Genomic DNA, 19,683 nt, shown 5'->3' with positions numbered 1-19,683 from the left:
TGTTCACAGCAGCTTTATTCATCATAGCTAAAAACTGGAAACAACTCAAAAACATATAAGTAAATTGATGAGCAAATTGTGGTACATCAATTTAGTGGGATACCATCCAACAATGAAATAAATCAATGAATGGTAACACTGATTGACATGAATAATTTCAAAATCATTATCCTACATTAATGAAGCCAGACACAAATGAATATTTAGTATATTATTTTATTTGCATAAAAATTTATCACAGGAAAATCTAATCTAAAATGGCAAAAAGTAGATTCATGGTTGTCTGAGCTAAGGGGTAGAGGAAGATTGATGGACTGCAAAGTGCAAAAGGGAACTCCTTGGGTGTGATGGAAATAGTGTATATCCTGATTAGCAAGATGGTTGCATGCATGTATACCTTTCTCAAAACTCATAGAACATACACTTAAAATGTGCAGTGCTGGCTGGGTGCGGTGGCTCACACCTGTAATCTCAGCACTATGGGAGGCCGAGGCGGGTGGATCACCTGAGGTCAGGAGTTCAAGACTAGCTTGGCCAACATGGTGAAATCCCATCTCTACAAAAATACAAAACTTAGCCAGGCGTTCTGGCAGGTGCCTGTAATCCCAGCTACTCATCAGGCTGAGGCGGGAGAATCACTTGAACCCAGGAGGTGGAGGTTGCAGTGAGCAGAGATCGCGCCATTGCACTCAAGCTTGAGCAACAGAGAGAGACTCCGTCTCAAAAATAAACAAACAAACAAACAAACAAACAAACAAATAAAATGTGCAGTGCTTCGGTTTTCTGAAGATTTCCAGGAGCTTCGGAGGGATTAAACAACCTTTGAGGTAATGACAGGAATTTGAATTGAGAAACCACCACGGATGTCAAAGGGATTTTCGGAACCCATGAAATCAATTCACAAGAGAAAGGGAACACTTTCATCTTTTAAGAAGTCCGCTTATAGTAATGCCAGTCATGTATGAACTTGAAAGAAAGGCTTTCCCAGATTTTCAAATGCCAGAGCTGCCAAAATCTGAGTTTGGCAAAAATGAGGGGGTCAAGAAAGAGATGCGAAGCCAACCAGCCTTCCCACTGCCCTCTCAGAGCACAGGTTCCCACCTGCTTCTCTGCAAAGCCTTAATTACTGAATTGAGACCCTCTGACTCTATCGCATAGTGATTATGGGGCCTGTTGGAAATGTCATTCAGTAGCAGGAAAACGTTTCTCCATTGAATACATTTTAAAGGGAAAAGTAAGAGAGAAAAATAAAGTAGTGTCTTAATTACACTATGTTTGCTATGCTAGTACAACTACCAGACAAACAAGTAACACCACCAATCACCCTCACTTTCCTCCTTTCTGGTTCCAATCGGATTGCCTAAAAAAAAATAATAAATCTTGACGCTTCCACCGTCTCAGTCAATCAATTTCATAAAACTGCAGATGCTGGTGCTTCTTGCTTTGAAGGATGTATGTTGGGAGGGGGAGATGTTACAAATTAAAATGGTGAGGAAGGAGTTTTCAGAAGAGAAAATAGAAACCGTGTGCATGTGAATACATAAGTAGCAGTTAATAGTGTTGAGAAGCATCAGCCTTTCTTTGTTCCACTGAGCACAGTGATAAGGACCTAAATCTCCTGACATGAAATAGTAAAGACTCAATACCACTCCATCCAAAATGGAATCCAGTCTCTGGGAAGAAAGAAGAAGAAAGGATAGATTGAGGAAATTGATAGATGGAAGGGGTGAAAAAGGAAGCTAGCAAAGAAAGAAAAATAAATTCCTAGATTTCCATCTCAGACAGATTATATTTGGGCTAGCTGGTGACATGATGAAAAAGTTTTCAAATGTTTGCACCATTTTCTGGACCCCAAATGCCACTCCAGAGATACTGTGTAGCCCAATTGATCAACCCAGAAGATCTGAGCTCTTAACAATATTGATCCGGAAACCCGGACTTCCTGTTTCGTGAAGGACCAGAACATGGTATCATGCATATGTATTATTAACCCTTTAATTACTAAAGACCATGTTTCTTGTGCATATTTTTATTATCACTGAAATCACTGAAGGAGTTAAGTTGTCTCCTTTGAATCTTATCAGCCGACACATCCCACCAAAAAAGTCAGTAACTTACCAGAAAGGTAACTAGAGATAATTTGAAGCAAGACAGAACCTATAACAAATGAATAATGGAACAGTAATAATTCCAGAGTTTGTTGTGGAATAGAAAATCATTTCAAAAGAAATTTCTAAAAGGAAAATATTTCTTCTAACTAGGGCGTAGAAAAATATACAAATGAAAAGTTTTTTTCCCTTTAACTGAATCTAAAAGGAGTTACGGTGCCTTGATAGCTGCTGGCTATTTAAGCTAAAGGGAACAGTGTACATGGTTTATTTTCACTCTTCTCTAGCATTTAAATTCGGTGTGAGTATGTGTATGTGCACATATGCGTGTATGCGTTAGATTCCTCTTATTTTCCCCAAAAGGCACCAAGTGGTAAAATATACAGGCTTTTCAGTAGGACACACCACCTGATTCTTACAACACATACACACACACACACACACACACACACACTCCACACTGTCTTCTTATGGTTTAGTTTGGATTTTGCTACTTTTAAACATTTCCAATCTTTCAGTCTGTAGCTTCTTTCTTTTAGATAATTTACATTTTATTTGCAATATGTTTTACATTATTTAATCACTATTTTTTAAGTCATTGTAGCAGGGACATTTAAGGCCAGGCCAACCTCATGCATAAAAAGATTCAGTAAGGGATTTGCTGTCCTGTGCTTCCCACCACATCTGGGTCAGGCCCCTGTGAAGCCAGGTCATGGGAAGCAAGTTCATGGGAATGTGGCTGCTGTCTGAGCTGTTCCTTTTCTAGCCCTTAGGGACACGAAGATCCTTTTGGACATTGAGTTGAAGAAGGTAGTAGTATTTATAACAAATCTAAATGGATTCATATCATTCTTACCCACACTATTTTAAAACTTCTTTTAAAAGTCAGGCTGAGTTCCTATGGCAAGTAGTCACTTTGTTCATACTGACATTTTTTAGAAAATACGTTAGGGTCTCATGTTAGTAAGAAATAGATTGCAAGAACTTTGAGAAAGGAAGACAGCTAAGGAAGGGGTAAAAGAAAGATGAACTGAAATGAAAAACAAACATTTTCTGTAAATTTTTTTTAAAAGATAGAGATACCAAGAAATCAAGGAGGAAACACGCCTTGTTGCATTCTTGCTTTTACTTCATATTCTCACACGGCTGATACAGAGAAACCAACCACCACTAAGAAGGAAGCCACTTACTATGACATATTATTTTTAACTCATGAAACATTCATAGTGCTTCGTATCTCAAAAATATATTTTACATCTTTGCAAATTGAGCACCTTTGCTACTGTTTGTCTAACAATAGGCCCATGGTACCCCCAAAGTTAACAGAAGGAAAATATGTAATAAAAGACAATATTATAAACTAAAAAGTAATGAGAAATGATAATAAAACTAATCAGAATCTACCTTTATTTGGTTCCAAACACTCCTTTCTCCTTACTATTTTATTTACCCCAATGATACATGTTTCTTATTCTCCATATCAGGAATCAACATATTCTCCCTGAAATGGTTAGGCTTTGTGTCCCCACCAAAATCTCATCTTGAACTGTAATCCTCATAATCCTCACGTGTCATGGGAGGGACCTGGTGGGAAGTGATTGAATCATGGGATGGTTTCCCCCATGCTGTTCTCATGATAGTGAGTGAGTTCTTACAAGATCTGATAGTTTTATAAGTGTCTGGCATTTCCTCTGCTGGCACTCATTCTCTCTCCTGCTGCCCTGTAAAGAGGTGCCTTCTGCCATGATTGTAAGTTTCCCGAGGCCTCCCCAGCCAGTGGAACTGTGAGTCAATTAAATCTCTTTTCTTTATCACCAGTCTTGGGTAATTTCACAGCAGCATGAGAATGGACTAATACAGTCCCCTTATCTCATTTTTAATGATAAGGTCGAATTCTAATCCTACTAGTGAGAGACAGGACTAGTTGGATTTCCTAGGCTGACTAAGAATTCCTAAGCCTAGCTGGGGAAGGTGACCACACCCACCTTCAAACATGGGGCTTATAACTCAGCTCACACCTGACCCATCAGGTAGTAAAGAGAGCTCACTAAAATATCAATTAGGCCAAAAGCAGCAGGTAAGGAAATAGTCAAATCATCTGTCACCTAAGAGCACAGGGGGAGGGACATGATCGGGATATAAACCCAGGCATTTGAGCTGGATCAGGCAACCCCCTTTGGGTCCCCTCCCATTGTATGGGAGCTCTGTTTTCACTCTATTAAATCTTGCAACTGCACACTCTTCTGCTCTGTGTTTGTTCCGGCTCGAGCTCAGCTTTCACTCGCCATCCACCGCTGCTGATCGCCGCTGTTGCAGACCTGCTGCTGACTTCCACCCCTCCGGATCCGGCAGGGTATATGCTGCACTTCTGATCCAGAGAGGCACCCCATGCCACTCCTGATCAGGCTAGAGGCTTGCCATTGTTTCTGCATGGCTAAGTGCCCGGGTTCATCCTAATCAAGCTGAATATTAGTCGCTGGGTTCCACAGTTCTCTTCCGTGACCCATGGCTTCTCATAGAGCTTTAGCACTCACCGCATGGTCCAAGGTTCCATTCCTTGGAATCTGTGAGGTCAAGAACCCTAGGTCAGAGAACAAAAAGCTTGCTGCCATATTGGGAGCAGCTGCCACCATCTTGGGAGATCTGAAAACAAAGACCCACCAATAACACTAGCATCATGGAATTGAGGAATTACAAGTGGTAGAGGAATTTTAATGCCATCTAGTATTTCCATGTATATGAACCACAGTGCAGGCCACTGCTCAAACCCACCTTCAGCTCAAGCTGTTTTCTTCATTCCCACTCCCCGTTGCTTTGTAGGGAAGTCACTGTAGCTGGCACAATGGCCAATTGACTGGATGAGAGATTGGTAACTAGCCCAAGAAGAGCTCATCCCTAGGCTGTGTTAAAATAATTAATTGGGAAACCATCAAACTGAGGTGACTCTAGCCCCCTGAGTTCATACATATGAACTCAAACCCAGCTCAGAGGGAATGGTCATAGCCTAGGAAAATGGGACTTAATCTTAACCAATCAGAAACTGCCAACTAACCTCTAACTAGGGACTTTAAGGCTACTTTAGCGAATCAAATATTTTCTTTGTCTTGCTTTGGAGAACACCTGATAAAACTTTTTCCCTTATTCTCCTTCAGTGGAGCCCAACCTGGTTGTGCTTTGGCACTGTCAATTCATGAATCACTGTCTGCTCAAATAAACTCTTTAAAATGTTAATGTGCTTAAGGTTATCTTTTAACAGCTGGCAGCCTCCTAGGAGGAGGTGTGGTTCAACAAGCTGTGCTCAATGGAGGCAAAGGTATGTAGCTAAGCCTGTCAGACTCACTTGCTCTGGAATTCTCCCCAGAGAACTCAGGGACTAACCAGTCAGTTGCAAGAGAATAATGAAGTAGACCGACAGAAAAAAAAGCTAAGATTCCATGAGAAAAAAGATCATGCTGGCCATGATAGACAGAGAAAAGAAAAATCTAGGGATACCTGGAATCTTGACAAATTTTCTAGTCCTAGATTCATTACAAAAATTGTTCTAATCACCACTTTCCCCACTCCTAAAGAAGCGCAAGTAGGTTTCTGTTTACTGACAAGCAAAGGAGAACACCTAGCACCCTTTCTATCCTTAATCATCCCCTACAACGTCCTTGCCCAGTGGTAATGCTCAGGTTTAAATACCTCTAGTAAAAATTTACCACTCAATTTATCCCAGGACAACTCTAAGTAATTAGGTTATAAAGCCATTGGTAATATTGAGTGAGCCTCTCAACCTCTGAATCTTTATTCTCTGGCTAAAGCACTGTGAGACTCAGTACCCTCTCATTATTCTGATCCCTCTCAATTGTAAATGTCCCAGTTTATCTGTAACTTTCCTCAAATTGTGGTTTCCAGAGCTGAAAACAATAATCCACGTGTGGTGTGACCAACACAGATGGTCTGGATTATCATCATTCTTGTTCTGTGTAATTATTACAAGTACTTTACCTGACTGTGTTAGACTTTTTTCTCAGCCCCATTAAATTGTTGCATTATTTAAACCTCTTGTTAATTAAAAACAGTATTACAAATGAGTTGGAGATAACCCACATGTTCTTACCTTGCACCTATACAGTTTGTTGTTCAGATTCAAGATCAGGATGCTATATTTATAAGTTAAATTTCATTTTTGCTAGGCTAAATTTTATGTTTCCAGCCTTCCATCAAGTACCACTGACCACCCACACCTCACCCTCCTATAATTATCACTTCCTCTAAATTGCTCCAATAAATATATCTATTTCACTCATTTGGTACATCTCTTATACTACCTAATCAAGTTAGTCATCTTGTGATGAAGGTTGGTTCCAAACTACAGAGCATACATACCTTGTTTTCAGAACCTATAGAATGCCACACACACAATATTGGTAATTAGTAATGATCAAAAGTGGGAAACGTAGACATATTCAATAGATCCTACATCGTTTTTCTAATCTGAGCGTGTGAGCTTTCAGATATGTTACTGGGGCAATGTCAGCACTGAGGCTGATTTGTGGAACCTAGTACATCCTTTCCCCTCCTTATAGAGGATGAGTAGATAATCCTTTTGAAATGTGAGTGGATAATGTGCAACTTCAGTTGCTAGTCTTTTGGGTGTCCTTGGCGTCTTTTTAATACATTTCTACTAAACACTTCTAAGATAGACAGTGTCTGTCACAGGCAGTTGAGAAGAGCCATTTGGTTTGAGCTTTCAATGTTTGAAAAGCTTCAGATTTATGATGTTATACCTATGAAACCACCCTTGCAAAAACTGTATCAGTAAGAAAATACTGGCAGTGGGGGAGATCCGATCTAGCCACCCAGTTTTGTGTTTACCCTTCAAGCTGTCCTTAATTATTCCTGGACTTGGGTGAAGCTAACTTTGGGAAACATTTAGTTTACAGTTTAAGTGATAATAGTCCTTCCCATAAACTCAACTGCCTTTGTAAAGCAAAGGAAAGACCACCAGGCTAAGAGAATAGAGGAGCCTGAATTCTGCTAAGGTGCACACATAAAGGATAGCCAGCCATTATTCTGGAGATTACAAAATATGCAACTTCCCCAATTACTCCTGCAGATAGCATCACTATTTTAGAACCTATGATTGGCCTTTTGAGATATCTTTTAAGGGTTTTTTTCATGTTTCATAACCAAAGGCCCCACCTAAACCCACCAAACACTAGCTTCTGTGGCCCCACCCAGAAGCAAGTCAAGTGCACAGGAAGACCATTTCCACACCCCTATGATTGCACCCCCAGCCAGTCAGCAGCAAGCACCCATTGCCTCACGACCCCCACCCTTTCCCCAAAACTACCTTTGAAAAACTCCAGCCATAAAATTCTTGGAGAGACTGATTTGAATAATAACTCCATCTCCCACATAGCAATGGCTGGCCTCATGTCAATTAAACTCTTTCTTTACTGAAATGCCATGGTCTCTGTGAATTGATTTTGTTTGTGTAGCAGGCAGGAAGAACCCACTGGGCAGTTACACCTAGGGCAGCATAGATACACTAAAATTAAAACATGTCACTCTTAATCTTAAACTTATGACACATTATAACACCACCCCATTTTAAGCATTATAAATAAATATATTTTAATGCATCCTTTCATTATTGTATGAATACCAGTAATATTATACTACGTTTGGGTTTAAAAACAAAGTGTTAATTTGTCAAATGGTTAGAAATGTATCACAATTTTGTGTCACTCTTTTCTAAAATGTATTTTTCAAAATATTCTGGTTGCATTAGTAAATGGAGATGAGCCAGGCTTTTCTCAGTCTCTTAGAAGCCCTAGAGGCAAATGAACATCATAATTTCATTACTTAAATATTCTCCTGATGGTCCTTATTGCTGTCCACATGAAATTTATTGACACTTAACAACAAGGCTTTTTAGTTGCTAATTCCTGTTTGGATTGTTTCTTCCATTTGGAACATTTTTAATGAGCGGCAGTGACTGTGTGAATCACTATGCTAGGTTCAGTGGGAAAAAAAATCTTCATCAACAGCAACATAAATGTGATCCTTTCCCACAATAAGCTTACCATTCCCACAGATATGACGATACTTAGCTACAGCATGCAATAAAGGATTGAGTGCTATATTTTAGAAGTAAACAAAATTACCCAAGATCAGAAAGAAAGAGACTTAAGTCAGATTCAGAGATTTGGGGAAAGTTTGCCAACCTCATATTTCTACACTATGGGCAATATTGGCTCTGGCCACAAAGTCTTTTTGGTCCCTTTGCTCCCACTTCCTGATTTTAGCACCACTGCCCTTCTTTGTGGCGAAGAGTATTTCCGGCAAACATCATGTATAAGAAGGCACTGCTGTAGCTGGGAGAGGATACACAGTCACAGTTGTCCCTAATACTTCCACTGCCAAGGTTCCACCCTACTCTGTGCCCCAGGTTGCATGTTCTTTAGTTGTCACTGTCAAGTGTACTATCTTGCCAGAATCTGGTCTTCCTGGCCAACCCATCCAAAGGGTATACAATATCCTTTCTCCAGGCCAAATTGAACTGATACAGGGATGACATAATGCAAAGGGAACTTCAATAAAATAAAAGAAGAAAAAAGATCAAAATCGGTAAATGAGCTCTTACTTATTCTAGTGTAACCTTCATAGATCACATTGATTAAAAGATACTAAACGGTACCCAGCCCCCAATTTTGGTTCTTCTACCTCGTCACTTTGGGTGTGTTTTGGGCATATTTATTAGTGAGTGATAAAAGCTGATACTATTTGAAGATAATCACAGTTTGCTTACCTACTGTCTTGCATCATGTTATTCACATTATAGCTGGCATGAAGATGTTATAGAAAAGGGGTACAAATCCAGACCCTAAGAGTTATTGGATCTTGTGCAAGAAAGAATTCAGGGTGAGCCCATAGAGTAAAGTGAAAGCAAGTTTATTAAGAAAGTAAAGGAGTAAAAGAATGGCTACTCCTTAGAGCAGCCCTAAGGGCTGCTGATTGCCCATTTTTATGGTTATTTTTTGATGATATGCTAAACAAGGTGTGGACTATTCATGCCTCCCCTTTTTAGACCATATAGGGTAACTTCCCAATGTTGCCATGGCATCTGTAAACTGTCAGGGCGCTGGTGGGAGTGTAGCAGTGAGGACAACCAGAGGTCACTCTCATGGCCATCTTGGTTTTGGTGGATTTTGGCTGGCTTCTTTAATGCAACCTGTTTTATCAGTGAGGTCGTTATGATCTGTATCTTGTGCCAACCTCCTATTTCATCCTGTGACTTAGAATGCCTTTACTCTCTGGGAATGCAGCCCAGTAGGTCTCAGCCTCATTTTGCTCAGCCCCTATTCAAGATGGAGTTACTCTGGTTCAAACGCCTCTGACAAAATGATTAAGCTGTAACAGTCACCTCCTCCAGCTTCTGGAGCCAGGAAATGGTACATGATCTCACAAAGAAAATATCATGAGCTGAAAAAAAGAAGGATCGAATTTCAGTTTGGATTTCCAGTAGAAGTACTTTTTTCCACACAGACTTTAAAATTATATTCTCTATCACATATGCAGAGAATACAGGCGGTAAAGTGAAAGATGCTGAGAGTACACTCAAGTCAGTCAGAGCTTCAGTTTTGCTGGGTCAGTCCTCAGGTTAATGATCAAAGACTAAGAATTCTCTGTAAGTCCCAAAGTAAACCTTCGACAGCCATGCTGACCAGACACTTACGGATATATGGATGAGACCAACAACACAGGATACAGAGAAGGATCCATACCACATTCGAGAGAGAGAGTATTATTCTAGATATGTTATCCAAGATTTCTTAGCAGTTCATTAATGAGACTAAACTAAAAATATCAGAATCCAATGATTTATAGCTTATTATATTTGCATATAATTGTAAATCATATATATTTACCAATACAGCATTTAACGAAGCACAAGGAACTCTCCTATTACTTCCGTAAGAAATTCAGTTAAAGAACTTTAGGTCCTGTTCTAGAGAAACATCTAGACGGAATGAAACCTTTTTGACTATTAGATCAGTCTTGGTACCCAGCGGAGTATATTAATCCAGGTCAGATTTGTCCGTAAATGACAGAATGCCCCAAGTAACAGCTATTTAGGCAAAACTGAAGTTTACTGCTTTCTCATATCACCATGAACACCCAGATCTGGAACATCCACCAGGGACCCAGATCCCCTCTGTCGTATTACTCAGGCATCTTCGACATGATGCCTGTCGAAGGTGGTTGCTTCAGAGAAAAACTCCAGCTTCAGCCATCTTCGTTCATTCTGGCCAGTGAGAAGGAGCAAAAGAAAGGTAAGGCATTATTTTCCTTCTCATTAAGGACTTACGGTCCACCTGCATCTTCTTGGTCAAACTTAGCTGTGTGACCACAACCAGTTACAAGTAAGGATGTACATATCAGTTCTCTTTCCAGGTAGCCACAGTCAAGACCAAAATCAGAATCTCTCTCAGGGTGGAGGAAGGAAAAATAAATGTTTAAAGTCAAATAGCAGTTTCTCTTGCAGTGACCAAAATTCCCTCTATCTTATATGATTTTGGCCTAACAAAGTGTTTTTCTGTTTGGATATATCAGCAGAAAACATCAATGAGAGCTTATTATAGGCCAAGCAAATAACTAAATACTTTAAAAATAGTATTATGGATTAAATTGTGTCTCCCTGAAAAGGTATGTTGAAGTCCTAACCCCTACTACCTCAGAATGTGACCTTCTATGGAAACAGATGTAGGTGCAGGTGTAGTCAAGTTAAGGTGAGGCCATTAGGGTAGACCCTAATCCAATATGATAGGTATCCTAATAAAAAAAATCGAGAGGATAATTTGAACTCAGATGCAGACAAGACATGCACAGAGGGAACAGTGTGCAGAGACACAGGGAAAATGCCATGTGAAGATGGAGGATTGTAGTGTTGCATCTGCAGGCCAACCACAAGAAGCTAGCAAGGATTCTCCCCCGTAGGTTTCAGAGGGAGCATGGCTCTGCTGATGCCTTGATTTGGGACTCCTAGCCTTCAGAACTGTGAGACAATAAATTTCAGTTGTTTTAAGTCACCCAGTTTATGATACTTTATTACAGCAGCTTTAGGAAACTAACAGAAGTCTAGGTCATCTCCAAAATTACTAGGTAGAAGAAATAAGTTCTACTGTTCTATCATGCTGGGGGGTGGCTATAGGTAACAATTTATTATCTATGTTCAAAAAGATAGAAGGGAGGATTTTGAATGCTCATAACACAAATAAATGATAAATGAGGTGATGGATATCCTAATTATCCTGATGTGATCATTAAACATTGTATACATGTATCAAATATCACTCTGCCCCTCATAAATATGTACAATTATTATGAATAATTTAAAAAATAGGTTATCTCATTTAATTCCCACAACTACTGCTTTGAGAGAGGTGCTCTTAGTTTTCCCTTTTTACAAATAAGTACATTAAGGCTCAAAGAATAAAGCAACTTGCCAAGATCTCTTGAACTTTGATTCAGACTCAGTTTTTTTTTTTCTGATTCCAGAGCCTGAGCTCCCAATACACTATACTAACTAAATAACCCAAAGCACATGTCTTTAAAATCTGCATCCTTTCTCAACTTGAATACCACAAGAGATAAATGTGAAGTGTTAAGTACATATTAGGTGAGATTAGTACCCCATAGTTCCCACATCCTACCCCATAGGTGCCGCCATCCTACCCCATAGGTAGCATGATATTGTAACCTATCATCCAAACAGGGACACTTCTGAGAATGACGAAGATGCTTGATATAGTTTGGATGTGTGTCCCCACCCAAATTTCATATTGAAATGTAATCCCCGTGTTGCAGGTGGTGCCTGGTGGGAGGTGATTGGATCATGGGGGCAGATTTCTCATGAATGGTTTAGCACCATTCCCCATGGTATTGTCCTAGCCACAGTAAGTTCTCTTGAGGTCTGGTTGTTTAAAAGTGTAGAGCAATTCTCTAGCTCTCTTGCTCCTGCTTTGCCTTCTGCCATGACCTTAAGCTTCCAAGTCCTCCCAAGAAGCAGATACCAGTGTTATGCTTCCTGTACCTCCTGCAGAACCATGAGTCAATTAACCTCTTTTCTTTATAAGTTACCCAGTCTCAGGTATTTCTTTATAGCAATGCAAGAATGGATTAATACAATGCTACTTATGATTACATTGGGACAGGAAGCCTAAATGAAAACTATCTTGGGCAAACCAGGGCTCACTCACACAGTAAAACTTACCTTATTGCTCAGTGCCCCATCCACGCTGACTCCTAACCAGAAATGTCACTGTAGCAGACTTGCAGAATTCTAATAATTACAGTTAGAAAACATGAAAATGCCTTAATTAAGCAATAATAATAATATGGTACCACACAAATAAGGTATTGTTTCATGAGTAATACATAGAACACGTCAATTACAAAAATGATGTTTAAAGTGATTAATCCTAAAAAAGATATATTTTGATTATTTAGCTGAACATATTAGAGAAGACTTTCCAATAAAGATTGAGAACACCTACCTGTGGAAAATTTAAAAAGACAGAAAGTAAGGTCCATCTTGTTTGAAACGCTACATATTGGTGCTCTGTTTGTTATAGCAATGAGGCCAATAACCCAATACTGTGGAGGATGTCAAGCATCCGGTTTTTCACAGAAGGAAAAAAGCACTCCTCTTACAGACTCATTTCTAGGGTTGAGGAAAAAGTCACTCTTTCCTAGAGATATGGATTGAAAGTTATTGTCTCTAGTCTCATCCAAATTTGGACTTTAATAATATCAGAAAGGAGTCAGATTAGACATCAGGAAGAGCTTTCTAAACTCGAATGTCTGCCAAGCTAGAGCCTTCTTTTATTATTTCTAAGAGAGCTAGGTACCCTTGGAAGTCACCTCGCCTGGACTGTAACCAAATAATAATGAAACATAATAATTCTACAAAGGCTTAGTATATGATCTACATAATTGTATAATTTGATAAAAAGCTCAAATTAGGACTCTCTATATTTGTGAAAGTCCACTTCCCACAGCCTCTGTCTGGGGCTAAGACAGACTCAATAAAACTATTTTTGTGCATGTGAATATGCACTTCAACAAACTAAATACTGTATAATCTGACTAAACTGTAGGGTTCTAAAATGTTAACTCTGTTTACCTCTCTGCATGGGAGGATTGTTAGTCATTTTATGTGTCTGTCTCTTTCTTTGTTGAGTTTTCTCATTGAGAATATAATATTTTGAAATTATATTAAATATTTATGAAATTAAGAAAAAGTTCTTTTAAAAAGATCATCAAAAATATGTATAGAATGAGCCTATATCAGTTATCTATTGGTGTATAACAAATAATGCCAAAACCTAGTGGCCTAAAAAAACAAATTATGTCACATTTTTGTTGGCCCCGTCTTTGGAAGCAGTTTGGTTAAGGGGTCCTTGCTAGGGTCTTTTTTGTTTTGAGACAGAGTCTCACTCTGTCACCCAGGGTGGAGTACAGTGGCACGATCTCGGCTCACTGCAACCTCTGCCTCTGGGTTCAGGTGATTCTCCTGTCTCAGCCTCCCAAGTAGCTGGGACTACAGGCATATGCCACCGCACCCAGCTAATTTTTGTATTTTCAGTAGAGATGGGTATCACCATGTTGGCTAGGCTAATCTTGAACTCCTGACCTCAGCTGACCTGCCCGCCTCAGCCTCTCGAAGTGCTGGGATTACAGGCATAAGCCACCACACTTGGCTATTGCTAGGGTCTTTTATGAGGTTGCAGTTAGGATGCTGGCAGGGGCTGCAGTCATATGAAAACTTGATTGGGGCTGGAGGATCCCCTTTTAGTATATCTCACTCGCTTGGTATTGGCAAGAGGCTTTACTTCCTCACCATGTGAGCCTCGCTCCATAGGTGGTTTGAATTTCCCCATGACATAGCCATTGGTTTCTCCCAGAGTGGTCTGAATGAGAACAAGGCAGAATTCACAATGACTTTCATGACTTAGTATCAGAATGTACACACATCACTTCTGTCATATGCTATTCATTAGAAGCAAGTCAGTAAGTCATACCTGCACTCAAAGGAAAGGGAATTAAGCTCCACTTCTTGAAGAGAGGATGTCAGAGAATTGGTGGATGTATTTTAAGACCACCACGGAGCCTATCATCTACAAAAAGAAAAAAGAACAACACATACATACAGAAACACATATAATATTAGGCTGGTGCAAAATATTAGGTTTTGCCATTACTTTAATGGCAAAAACTGCAATTGCTTTTGTACCAACCTGATATATTGAAAAAAATCTTTAAAATAAAGTTATCCCTGGGAGTGGAAATAACTGAACATTTAAAATTTATCCTTTTTATTTTATTTTCTACTTTTTAAAGAACAAAGATTTTTCTTTTGTAACTAAACAGAAAGGAAAGGTTTTGACAGAGATTTGTGGTCAATGTAGTGGTGAAAATAATGGTATTAATCAATAGATCAACTTGGTCAGATTCGATATCTTTAGAATATTTTTTCTGATTCATGCATAAGGTATATCTCTCAATTTATTTAGGCCTTCTATAATGTATCTTGATTGTTATCTTTTTTTTGAAGGGACTGTGTACATTTTTCTCCTTGGTTGGATTTATTTCTTAGTATTAGATATTCTCTGACACTATTATATACTTTTTAATTACAATATCTAGTTGTTTGCTGTTGCTGTAGAGAAATTAATATATTTTTAGTCTAATCTATGCTAATAAGCTCTCTAAATTCTCTATTTCTAATTTTTTTCTCTTAGATTATTTTGTATTTTTCTATACAAACAATTTTATCATCTAAAAATGATGACAGTTTTAATTTTAGCTTTCCAATTCTCATACCTCTGATTTGTCTTTTATTTCTTATTACTTTAGACTAGGAACTCCAACATCAAGTTAAATAAAAGTCACAATCATTGATTTTTTTTCACTTCTGATTAAATAGGAATGCTTCCAAAATTTCTTCGTAATGAAAATATTTTGCTACAGTTTATCACTATCAGGAAGTTGTATTATATTTTGATTTACAAAGTTTTTTTAAATCAAGAATTCAACATTATCAAGTGTTTTTCCTGAATATAGTGAAATAATAACATGGTTTTTTCTTACCTGTTAATGTTGGAAATTATACTTATGAACTTTTTTCTTAATTAAGCCATCCTTTCATAGTTGGGCTATATTCAACTTTTTAATGATATTGTTAACTTTTTGTGAACAGATAGGTTCAACTTGTTAACAGTTTGCTTGGAATTTCTGCATCTATTTTTTTTCTTTTTGAGTAAAATAGGGTTATAATTTTTACTTCTCAATGCACTTGTATCAGGATTAAGATTACTAATATTAAAACTGTGACTTCACAGAATTAAAAAAATTTAAAAGAGAGAGGCTGGGAAAAGATACGTATAAAACATATAAATGACACAAGGTTGCCACCCCAAATATATAAATTATGCTTACAAATCAATAGAAAAAAATTACAACCAAAATCAAACGGGCAAAAAAAAAAAATGAAATTCACAAAGAGAACAATGGAAATATTTAACTAGTATGTAACATATCTTCCATCTCAATGTAAATTAGGATAATACAAATTTATACAATAATTATACACCACTTAAAAATCTAGCAGAACAATGAAACTTAAAAAATAGATTAAGTAAATCCTGGTGTTGCAGACAATGTAGAAAAACAAGAATTTCACCTCTGTTGGTAGAAGTGAAATTCATGTTATCAATTTGCAAAGCAATTTAAAAATATTTAATGAAGGCCAGGCACAGTGGCTCACACCTGTAATCTCAACACTTTGGGAGGCTGAGACAGGTGGATCACCTGAGATCAGGAGTTCAAGATCAGCCTAGCCAACATGGTGAAACCTCATCTCTACTAAAAATATAAAAACTTAGCAGAGTGTGGTGTGGGCACCTGTATTCCCAGCTACTCCTGAGGCTGAGGCAAGATACTCACTTGAACCCAGGAGGCGGAGGTTGCAGTGACCAGAGGCCACACCATTGCTCTCCAGCCTAGGCAACAAAACTGAAACTCCGCTTGAAAAAGAAAAAGAAAATTAACAAAGTTGCAAGTGCGCATGACCTACTACATAACACTTCTACAGCTAGAGAAACTGTCACTTTTATGCTCCGTAAGAGTGTAAAATGAGAAACAACCTTACTATCTTTCAGTGGGGGTAAGGCTGACTTAACTGTTAGATAAAATGAAAAACAAAAGCGTATCTGCATATATCTACATCATACATGCTGAAAATAAAAATGCCAGTGGAAAAATAACATGTACAATATGGTACCATCTTCGTAAATGTTGAAAACACAAAAGCCAATGTTATATATTTTTTATGGCTATAAATGAACGGATTAAAATACAAAGCATGAATAGCAAAGATAACACTAACTTGAACCGATGACTCCAGGGCTGAAGGTCTATGGAAAGGAATGGAGAAGGTCAAGGGGGTTCCTATTGTGACATTATGTTTACTTTTACAATTTGAAGAAAATATGACAGCATGTTAACATTTGTTAATTTGATGGCAGAGTGTATATAAAGTTTATAAGTGTTTTCCCACGGTTTTAATTTTTTTTCATAATTATAAGTAAATACGTATGAAACAGAACCTCTTTAATTAGGTACAGTTGGCCTCCATATCCCCAGTGCTGCATCCATGCATTAAACCAATCCCAGATCAAAAATGTACTTAGGGCTAGGATGGATGTGTCTATACTGAACACATACAGACTTTTTTTCTTATTTCCTAGACAATACAGTATAACAACTAGTTAAATGGCATTTACATTGTATTAGGTATTATAAATAATCTAGAGATGATTTAAAGTATGCTGGAGAATGTGCCTAGGTTACATGTAAATACTATGCCGTTTAGTATCAAGGACCCGAGCACGGATTTTCGTATCAAGGATTTTCGTACAAGGATTTTCGTATCTGCAGGGGTCCCAGAACCAACCCCCTGTGGATATCAAGGGAAGGCAGAATTTGGTAAGTATGATGGCATATCACCCCTCTTACTGCCCCTGAAACTGTTGTCTTATGCATTCTGTCTCTGATATTGAATACTCTCTGGACTTGTTGCTTCATCTGTAATGTATAGAAGGTCACTGAAGATTCCTTCTAGCTCAGACACTGTAGGTGCCATCCCTTTTCCAAACCCTTGTACTCCTCTTTCCCTCTTCAAGGTTCATTACCTGAATCCATTAACAATCCACCTTCATTTTCTCTATGGCTCCTTTTTCTAAAAAGTTACCAGAAAGCGTTTGACCAAAGCATGCTCAGTAGTCAAGTTTGCTAATACCCTAGGAAAGTTTTTTGTTTTGCTATTCATTTTCTTATGAATCTTTCCATTTCCATTTACAATAAAAGTCCCAAATTTTCACCCGTCGTCTCTGCCATTGAAAAGGTGTTGCGAGGAGGAGATGCTAATAGGGAAGATGCCCCACGGGTCCAAGGGTGCTTCTGCTCTCTTACCTGGATTTCGGACCCAGCAAAGGCGTAGCTAATTTAGGAACGGGCTGCAACGAGGCGGTCATAACTCTGTGCAATCTAGGCAGGGCAGCGTGGGTGGAACAAGTTGTCCTCTGCAGCTCCGGGGAAGAGTAGCTCTCGCTGTTCTCTGAGGAAGGCGGGGGTGTGGAGGCGGGAGGCGGGGAGACAGGGCAGCCCGGATCAGAAACATCCTGCAGCATCTCCGCATCCGGAGGAAAACTGTATTTGGGCGAACTCAGGTGGAAAAGCGCCCCAAGCTGCCACAGCCTAGAGATCTTGGGGCTGCAGCCCTCGCGGCCTGCCGACGGGGCAGGGGGCGCCGGTGGAACTGGCTCCCTGCAGCTCTGCGGCCGCACGCGTACCTGGGCTGTGTGCGAGGTGGCGGAGGAGGCTGGCGGGATGCGAGTCGGGACTCGGCCCCAGCATCTTCTACCTGCTCAGGACAACCGCGCAGCCATGGGCTACCAGAGGCAGGACCCTGTCATCCCACCGCAGGTAAAACTAGCAACTGGGCGGTCTGAAGCCAGTTTTCTGGAAATTTCATTCACCTTGCAACAGGTCAGGTCACCTACCTTCACCTGGGCTCTTGGTTTAGCACCGCGAAAAGTTCTCTGGGGGAAAAAGTTTTGCCTTAATCTGACTTTGTTTTTTTTTTTTCCTTAGCAGGCACTTTAATTTCACAGAATCACATCACTGAATTCCTAACAGATTCTGTACTTAGCAGCTGGGGCAGCTGTAATCTGGAAATTTTAGGATGGAGTTAGCTTACCAAGCTCTGTTGAATTACTAGCCATTATTGTTATTCTTTATTACTGTTATCCTGGCATTATTTTATTTTCATTAGTGACATTACTTATTATTACTAGAAATATCGTGCTAGTATCCTGCATTACATATTTGTTACTTTTCTAATTTTCTGAGCTAGTATTTGCTTGTAATTGCTATTTTATCTATTAAAATAGAGAGATCTAGATGACAGAGAAACCCTTGTTTCTGAACATGAGTATAAAGAGAAAACCTGTCAGTCTGCTGCTCTTTTTAATGTTGTCAACTCGATTATAGGATCTGGTATAATAGGTAAGTGTATTTTGTTTTGGTTTAAATTTTAAGTGAAAGGGCAAAATTTAAGACTCGCTATGCTGCTAGTGTTCATTAATTATTTTTAAAGAAAAAAAGACTTAAGAAAATTGGTAATTTTCTTCCATAAAAGCCTTCCTTTTTTTCTAGTGTAACTGTATGTGTGTGTCTCTTTTATGCTGAAGATGGGGCTGTAATTCACACTACTTCCACAGTTAAGAGCATCTTCCACTTGTGGTAGATTAAGGTGAAACTGCATATGGGCGGTGGTGAATCTTTTTTCTGTAGGCTGTGTGGTTGATTGCTAATGTTACCTAATGTATTTTTTCCACTTACTGAAGAGTCCATCATTATTTGAATCATCTTTCTTTAACCTTCTAGAAGTATAAAACTTCCAGATATTTGTAAATGTTGGAGGTGAAGAGTTTAATATGAAAACATACCAATCTTATGAAAAATTAAATTCATACATTCTTTACCTATCTATACAATGTTAAATTTTAAAGTACAAAATTATTACAATATATTAATTTTAAATATCATTTAGTCAACAATGCAAATTTGTTCATTGAAAATGCATATAATTTTCCTAGCAAAGGAGCCATAAAATCAGAATTAAAAGAAATAAATAGCTCAGATTTTCCCATTGTATTAGAAGCAAGGGAAATTTTCTGAAAAAAGTTAAAAGTGTATTGCATTATAGTAATAAAAGCAGCTATATTTTCAGTGGTTATTATTCTTTTTGGTACCTGAAAACACTCTATCTCAGAAAAGACAAGAAGAAAACAAAATCCTGCAAAATGCAATACTTTTTGAGAATACAAGGTTTTATAAAGTTGTGACATTTTTGTCTCTGTCATCATCTTCTGAAAACTAAACATTTATCTGGATTGAGCTACTTTTCTTACTCTTGAGTTACCTTTACTTTTCACAAGTTAATGTGGTTCCTGATTTT

General features: G+C 38.6%; 1 protein-coding gene and 1 long non-coding RNA gene across 8 annotated transcripts in view; one reads left to right on the top strand and one right to left on the bottom strand.

Annotated features, from left to right (window-relative positions):
* Positions 1–9,039: 9,039 nt before the first annotated feature.
* On the bottom strand, positions 9,040–17,739 carry LOC103217206 (uncharacterized). Of its 4 annotated transcripts, none has more exons than XR_005241538.2 (5): positions 17,634–17,739; positions 14,183–14,278; positions 14,002–14,071; positions 12,373–12,441; positions 9,040–10,404 (listed from the first exon to the last, which is right to left on the bottom strand). It is a non-coding gene; the product is annotated as an uncharacterized lncRNA (long non-coding RNA). The 4 variants fall into 4 exon arrangements; XR_012094201.1 differs by having other exon boundaries at positions 16,107–17,674; XR_012094203.1 differs by lacking the exon at positions 14,002–14,071 and having other exon boundaries at positions 16,107–17,674.
* A 93-nt stretch (positions 17,740–17,832) lies between these two features.
* Positions 17,833–19,683, top strand: part of SLC38A11 (solute carrier family 38 member 11) — a 57,485-nt gene continuing 55,634 nt past the window's right edge. The window contains exons 1-2 of one of the 4 annotated variants that reach the window (XM_007965183.3): positions 17,833–18,146; positions 18,614–18,728. In XM_007965183.3, the coding sequence (XP_007963374.2) occupies positions 18,051–18,146; positions 18,614–18,728 (211 nt within the window). In that variant the 5' untranslated portion in view covers positions 17,833–18,050. The remainder of the gene's footprint in view (positions 18,147–18,613; positions 18,729–19,683) is intronic. The other 3 variants (XM_073019767.1, XM_007965185.3, XM_007965184.3) reach the window with 3 other exon arrangements.

This window comes from Chlorocebus sabaeus, chromosome 10 (assembly GCF_047675955.1).
Source record: "Chlorocebus sabaeus isolate Y175 chromosome 10, mChlSab1.0.hap1, whole genome shotgun sequence".
NCBI lineage: Eukaryota > Metazoa > Chordata > Mammalia > Primates > Cercopithecidae > Chlorocebus > Chlorocebus sabaeus.
This window is presented reverse-complemented; position numbering and strand designations above follow the sequence as displayed.